Source organism: Montipora foliosa, chromosome 8 (genome assembly GCF_036669935.1).
Source record: "Montipora foliosa isolate CH-2021 chromosome 8, ASM3666993v2, whole genome shotgun sequence".
Lineage (NCBI taxonomy): Eukaryota > Metazoa > Cnidaria > Anthozoa > Scleractinia > Acroporidae > Montipora > Montipora foliosa.
In genome coordinates, this window is record NC_090876.1 from 8,412,297 (window position 1) to 8,419,796 (window position 7,500).

The 7,500-nt window shown below is 40.6% G+C and overlaps 2 protein-coding genes across 2 annotated transcripts in view; both read left to right on the forward strand.

Moving 5' to 3' along the window:
• The window catches only part of LOC138012963 (coiled-coil domain-containing protein 93-like), a 298,808-nt gene that overhangs the window by 195,659 nt on the left and 95,649 nt on the right, over positions 1-7,500 (forward strand). The gene's annotated exons all lie outside the window — the stretch shown is intronic.
• The window catches only part of LOC137967392 (coiled-coil domain-containing protein 93-like), an 11,116-nt gene that overhangs the window by 574 nt on the left and 3,042 nt on the right, over positions 1-7,500 (forward strand). The window contains exons 3-10 of the mRNA XM_068813929.1: positions 444-566; positions 1,717-1,827; positions 1,956-2,030; positions 4,234-4,305; positions 4,430-4,538; positions 4,718-4,800; positions 6,528-6,565; positions 6,812-6,896. Coding sequence (XP_068670030.1) covers positions 444-566; positions 1,717-1,827; positions 1,956-2,030; positions 4,234-4,305; positions 4,430-4,538; positions 4,718-4,800; positions 6,528-6,565; positions 6,812-6,896 — 696 coding nt within the window. The remainder of the gene's footprint in view (positions 1-443; positions 567-1,716; positions 1,828-1,955; positions 2,031-4,233; positions 4,306-4,429; positions 4,539-4,717; positions 4,801-6,527; positions 6,566-6,811; positions 6,897-7,500) is intronic.

Sequence of the window (7,500 nt, forward strand, 5' to 3'; positions counted from 1 at the left end):
GGGCCATGTGAGTGTTAGCACTACTAATGGAAATGGGCCCACACAAGGACAGAGAAAAACTCTGACCAGGGTGGGAATTGAACCCACGACCTTCAGGTTAGATCACCGCTGCTTTACCGACTGAGCTACAAGGACAGACGGGAGCAGGCCGTGGGAACTGACGATCTTAAAGTCACGGCAATGAACAGATGGTCACCAGCTCCCAATGTCAGTGGCTTCATAGCTCAGTTGGTAAGAGCGTCGCACCGGTATCGCGAGGTCACGGGTTCAAACTCCGTTGAAATCCTGAATTTTCAGGCTTCTTTACGCAATTGCAAAAATTGCGTTCTTAACTGCGAGGATCATAGCTTCATTTGATACTCTAATCAGTTAAGTCTGTTGAAATATAAGTGCTTCACGGCCATCGTTTTGCAAAAACGTAACCCTTCCTTGTATTTTTACAGCAAGCCGAGTTGCAGGAGAATTTGGAGGTTCGAGGGGAAAGGACTGGAGGAGAGCAGACACACAAGGGAATGGTGGCTTCTCTGGAAAAACAAATTGCTGTACAGGAGAAAAAGCTAGAACAAGTACGTTGACTACGCTGTGTTTAACTCTGCGGTCCTCTTGGTAGGTTCTTCGTCAGATGATCAGTTTTAACCTAAAACGTTAATCGATCGTGGGGCAAACTCGAGCCACTTTGGAAGCGATCATTGACCTTAGATATCTACAATCTTTTTAGAAATTAAAATGTTTATCCATCGTGGGGCGAACCACCCTAATTCTGTGAAAGTACAACCATTCATGTGTATTTAAGACCCCGTTTACAAATTTTTGCACGGGACAAAAACTTGCACGGTTCCACCCTGCACTCACACGGAACCGGTGAAACTGGACGAATTTTTGAACGGCTAAGTATGCAAGTTTGGGACCTAAAAAAAGCAGGTCAACTTTTTTATCGACACTGTTCCAATATGCGTGCGTACGGACTCATGAAATCACCCGAACCGTGCAAGGTTTTGCACAGTTAGCGCGGTTAAGGCCTGGAATCTACGTATGTTTTTTGGTTGCTAAGCAAGAATGTTGTAAGGTCGCAATTTTAAGTTACATTTTGCTCTTTTTAAAATCAAATTTGACATAAAAGAAAGTAACAAAAGCACGATACAGATATAAGGAGACGAACGATAGCTGTCGGGTATCGCTATTTTAGCCGGATTAGCTGGGTTACTGCAGTACACGTTGCTGCAAATGCCCATTGTCTCCGATCTTCATCGGTCGATGCAACGTACACATTTGAATTTCTTGGTGAGCATGTACAGCTTAGCTTAGCTCAGGGACCAGGGGCCTGTTTCTTGAAGGACCCCGGTGAAAAGTCATTTGTGAAACTGCCATCTGCTTGTTTTGGTAAGCTGATCTTTTATGATGTTTTCAAGATAACAAGGAGCAGAATAACTGTGAAGTATGACGACTTAAACCCTCTCGTTTCTTGAGATACAGAGGGAATTTTGACACCCGAAAAAGGCCCGAAAGGTTTCGGTAGTCTCGAGAAACGGACTCCACAAAGGCATGTTTGATTTTCCGCGCACTGCACTTTGCTACAACGTGATTGGCTAAGAGCATTAGCTTAACCAGTCACAGCTGAGATGTAAACAAATGCCGCGACTGGTCTCAAAATTTGCTCGGATTCATGTAAACTCCATTGAAAGCTGTAACAGAATTTGCAATGTTCCATGTAAACAGACAGTTTTTCCTCTTCTTTTCCTTTTAAGCGTTCTACAAAAGCTTCGTTCCATCGTGGCGATGAATGAGAATCTTAAAAAACAAGAGCAAGAGTTCAGAGCTCATTGCAAGGTATTTCAAAAAAGCGTTAACTTCGCCTAACCCTTAAACAGACAGCCCATGCTCTTGTTAAGAATATGCATAGAATCTGGGCTGCCTGTGTTGATTCCAAAACCACATTTTCATCTATTTGCTTTCAGGAAGAAATGGCCCGTTTGCAAGAGAACATAGAGAAGCTTAAGTCTCAAGGATCGGAAGACGATATCGAAGAGAAGGTAATGATATCGATGACTCACTTACGTGGGTCAGTTGGTCAAGCATCGGACTGCCGTGCGTGCAGGTCACGGGTTCGAACCCCGGCCGGATCAACACTAAGGATCTTAAAATAACTGAGAAGAAAGCACTGCCTTTGTAATTTCATCTACAAATGGTTAGACTTTCAACTCGTCTCGGGTATGGTCTATATAAACCGGAGGCCCCGTCTCACAAACATCTTCCATTTTCATAAGTTCCATGTGGGACGTTAAAGCGCCTATCACCTCAAATCACATTTCCACTTAATTTATTTTCCTTAATCATCCCAATTACATCGTGTTGTTTTTGGAACCTTTTGATTGATTCACTTTATTGGCTTTGAAAGACGGGAAATGTGCTCATACTTTGATCCATAACCAAGCAAGGAAGAGGAATGGGTTGGATACCGGGCTGACGTCACAAATTAATTTGCGTCGCTGATCTCAACGCAGAGCACGTTGTGACGTCAACCCTGTGTGGAATTCTCCTTAAATGCTCGGTTATTGATCAAAGTATGACCACTTTTCCCGTCTTTCAAAGCCACTAACAAAGTGAAATTTCATTTTAAAGGTTTTAAAAATACCACGGTGTATTTGGGATGATTTCAGAGAGGAAAAAAAAGGGTAAAAGTGTGCTGAGGTGATAGGCACTTTAGAGAGCCCGCACACTATTCGAAACAAATAAGGGGAATTGTGGCTGTCCTTTGTGAATGTACGGGTGGGTGGGTATAGCATGTCCACATCAGCTGAGTAGTTTCCAAAACTTAAAACTGCTCCAACAGATAAATAACTAACAAACTCTTCTAAAGGATGGTACGGCCTAATAGTCGCTGATAGTACGGGAATTTGGCCGACTCTGAACAGTTGTAAAATTAGACCCATTTTGGTATTGAAAACATCCCTTAAAAGGCACTTATTTTTGTAGAGTACAACAGCAAAAGAGCATTCGGTAAATTAAACCAGGGGCACCCAACGTCAATTTTCGGAAAATATCTGTTCGGAAGACGATTTGAGATCTAGAATTTTCGGAACATTTGTTCCAAAATTTCTTGCTTGCCTGCCTGTCCTAGGATTTTCGAACATCTAAAAAATGAAATAATTTCCCATTTTTAACGGATTTTTACCCTAAAAAGGTCACCTAGAATTTTTGGGAGCCCTTTTTCTGGCTGAAATTTTCGAAGAGGTATGTTTTGATCCCTACAATTTTCGGATCACTAGACTTTCAGCTAGGAAATCCGAACAGATAAAAACAATTTAGGGGGTAAAAATATGCCTATATCTACCGTTTAAACACCAAAATACGTTTAACAATGCTATGTTTAAGTGGTTTTGAACTATATTCTCGTTGGGTGCCCCTGATTAAACTCAGACCTTTCGCAATCCAAACTTAATTACGCCACTAAATTGCTGTGACATTTGTAGCGATATGAGGAGATTTTATAGCCAATTTTTGGACGCGGTTTTGCCTTTTGCAATGATCTAATCAACCGATGGGTAAATGATAAAAATAAGATGATTAAAAGTGGTGTTGGCTGGTTTTGGAATCAGTGGCTTCTTGGCGGAGTTAGTTCCATTTGTGAGCTGCGGTTTCGAGCGTTACCTTTCGTCACGCTCGAAACGCCGTCTTACAGATCTTTCTTAACCTGCGTTTGCCCTTTACTAATAATTGGGCTTGAGAGAGATGAGGTCAAACCTTGTGCGACTCGCTCATTGGCCACTTTGAGGTCGCGTGGGAAACAGGCTCGAGAGTCTTATTGAATTGCATTCTGTTTTGGGGACGAGCCGCTGTTTATGCAGTCGTTTACTCTGCAAAGCAGAAAGACTTTCGTATTTTCTTGTACGATAACAATTAAGTTCGTGTTAAATCTTCATAACTTACGTCGTTAGTAAGTAAACGTCGTATATACTACGATCTGACTGACTTTTTGATCAAATCTTTTCGTTTTCGGGACAATTTTGCACCTTGGCAAAGCGAGCTATCGTTTTAAAATTGCCATTGTAAAATATTCCGGTGTTTTAGGAAGCTCATCCTCTGGTATATCGCTTTCTTGCAACTTGGGTTCTTGGTCCGCGCACGCGATGATGAAAATGCCTTCCCCCAAAACAGTCCCACAGTGCAATTCAACAAGGCTCTCGACCCAGTCTCCCGCGCATAATTAACATACCTAACTGTTTCTCTTTTTAGGAAAGATCAGAGCTGATTTCAAAACAGTACGAAGCGGATAAGGCAAAACTGGCAAAAATTAGACTTCTTCTGGTAATTTTCGAAAACCTTGTCTTCTTTATTACTTAACCTTTTTAGAAACACCCTCTGGAAATTTTCCTGTTGTGTATTCAATTTTTTTCTCAAATTTAGTTTGCTTGGATGTGTTGTTTTCCAGGCTCGAAAGAACCGTGAGATTTCTTTGCTTCAAAGGAAGATCGACGAAGTCCCGTCGCGCGCCGAACTTACACAATATCAGAGAAGATTTTTAGAACTGTACAATCACGGTTTGTACTAAGAATTCATAATTTAGAGTTAAAAGTTTCTTTTTCCGTACATTTATCACAGTGTCGGTGTAGAGGATGTTTTAACAATGTCCAAGTGGCTTTCTGTCATTGTTCTTCAAATCTAAATGATCATTTCAAAGTTAACTTGCTTAATTTGTTTTTTTCATTTTAAATTACAGTTGCTGGAACTCACAAGGAAACGAAACAGTTCTTCACTCTATATAACACTTTAGATGACACAAAACTTTACTTAGGAAAAGAAGTAAGTTTGTAAAAAAAATTACTTATATAGTGCGTTGTGCACAATGCGCAAAGGTGTGTAGTTTTGTGCTGTTCAAACTGAGCATGGCAGAATTTAATCCAGAGTGTGTAAGCATTGATTCATTGTTCGCTGTGTTCGAGCAATGGGTGCGGGAACTCTAAAATGTTAAGTGAAGGAAGTTTGTACCGTTCTGGCCCATTTCATCGACAGTGTAGTAACATCCAAACGTTTTTTTTAAATAAGCAATTCAATTGCCAAAATTCGTACGAATCAATCCAAGATGAATTATGGTCCCTAATTCATGTAAACACCGGATTTATATCTAGACGAATTGCAGACAATTTAGCCGTTTATCACGGTTGCCCCGGTCAGGGAAAAACAAAAATTTTTCAACGTCAGGGAAAAGTCGGGAAATTTTGTAAAACGTATGCGAAAATCATTTTTATTTTCAAAGGCAGTGAAAAGTCAGGGAATTTTATTTTTGGTGAACACTTCACAAGATTTTGCACACAACATTCCGTGAGAGGAAAACAAAGAGAAAATATTGATGCCCCTCAAAAGAATCTGAAGCAAATGTGATTATTCAACTAATTTAAGGTCGGTGAAAATTGTTTATAGGTCAGGGAAAAGTCACGGAGAAGTCAGGGATTTTTTTGTTACTAATTATAGTGGCAACCCTGGTTCTAGAAGGATAATTCGTCATAGACGAGTCATTCGTCTCAAGTATAAATTCGGCCACTGGCTTTGCACGACAAGTTTGGTACATTCATTTGTTGTTCTCGCCCAAACAACGACGTGAAATGACCAAGGAGGACCTACGCACCCGACTTTGAATTTTCTCTTTTACACCCTTGATACAAATTTAATTTTGATATTACTTTACGATTCGCAACTCGAACAAAAACAACTTAGATCTCCCTCATTATCCCCTTTCGTTGGTCATTAGCATATTAGAGACCAATCTCCACCCCAGAGCTCTTCTCTTGACTGAGGGAGAGAAGAGCTCTGGGGAACCCTGAAACAAAGTGTCTTCTCGTTGGTTTTCGTGAAGAACAATCAAAAGCGTCTCTAATTGGTGCATTCATGTTAGCACAAGGTTCAAATAAGCCAATTTTTTGCTGTAAGAACCCTACGGCGCATGTTCTCGTAGAGTTTCCGAGAGCCTTGGGTCGATCGGAGGCTCTGGTGACGAGAATGATTAGAGACCTTTGGATCGGAGGACGAGAACGAGTTTTTTGTACTGGGCATGCGCATACGGTTGCCAACAACCAAGCCAACATTTTTCGAAGTGCGCGTGCTCAGAACGGAAAACTCGTACTGGTAGTCGTTTTTGCCTTCCGATCCAAAGGTCCCTAATATTTCCCTGTTCCAGGATTAAATTCCAGTAAGTCGAGACGAGCAAAAATAATGATGATGAGCAGGCCGAAGAGAATTTGTGAAACTACTATCCACTGATTCCGATAAGATGGTCTTTCAACGTGTTTAGATAATTAACGAATCTCTATCATTTACAAGGGAACGGGCACCTTATTGGATCCGAATTTCGCTCAAAATATTTTGGGACTTTGAGAATTGAAGTACAATCTCACAAACAGGATTGAGCTTTGGCATGAATTAAGAGTTGAACAAGTTTAATAGCACTTTTTTCAAATGGGCGCTTCAACTACTTACCTGGCCTAATAAATGGTGAATCCTCATAAGATATAATTCCTGTCCTTTTTTAACAGGTCAACTTGTTGAACTCCATTCACGACAACTTTGAACAGTAAGTTCCCACTATCAACTGAATCGTGAGTTCTAAACTTAAATTGTAATATTATTAGTAAATCTAAAAAACAATCTGTTGAAAGTTAAGAAGTACTAAATATTATCTCTCTCGCCACTTTCGCAAGTCGGTGTTCTTGGTGAGTTTTGTTTTCGCGTTTCCTCGCGTTCCAGGGCGTGATTGCGGGAGGGAGATCTTAGCAAGTTATCGGCTTAAATATTTTTATTTTGTTATCTCGTATTTTAGAGCAATGTCTTCACCGTCAAACAAAGAGCAATTCCTGAAGCAGTTGGAGAGCATTGTCAAGGGAATTGTGGACAACAAAGACAGAGTAAGGCAGGCTTCCTTCTAACTTCTTTTCAGGAAAAATCGGAGTTTTCATGCACTGAAGCAAAGTGTTGAAGTGCGGTTGACCAATTTGAGACATTTAACACACTGATATGGCACCAAATTATACTCTATTCACATCGATGGTGTTTGCCCTGTGTGTTTCGGATTGGATTCTTGACTAGCGGCTAACTATATGTTTGTTTCTTCTAGACCATTCCCCGAGAGCTTTTTCTTTAGATACTCCGGACGGTTTTTCTGTCTCCTTTTTCAAATGCTGGTCGCCTATATTTATTTTACACTAGCGTGTTCATAATTTTTCCCTAGATTTTTCGTTTTTAGTTTTCAGTTGAGTGTCAAAAAGTACCACTAATAGGACGTTTTCAACCAACCTCTAGGGACACCAATAACAATAGAGAAATGTACGACTTCTGGTGGACGAACAAAAGAAGCTAATGAGAGATCTTTTGTTTTCGCCACCAGCATGGCCGCGATGACGTCACGTGAAAACCTCCAATAGGCCACTTTCGAAAATACCGTAATACGCTTTGTTTATCCCGCCAAATTTCGCACGAGCATTGTTTTTGTTTTGTCTCGGGACCATTGAA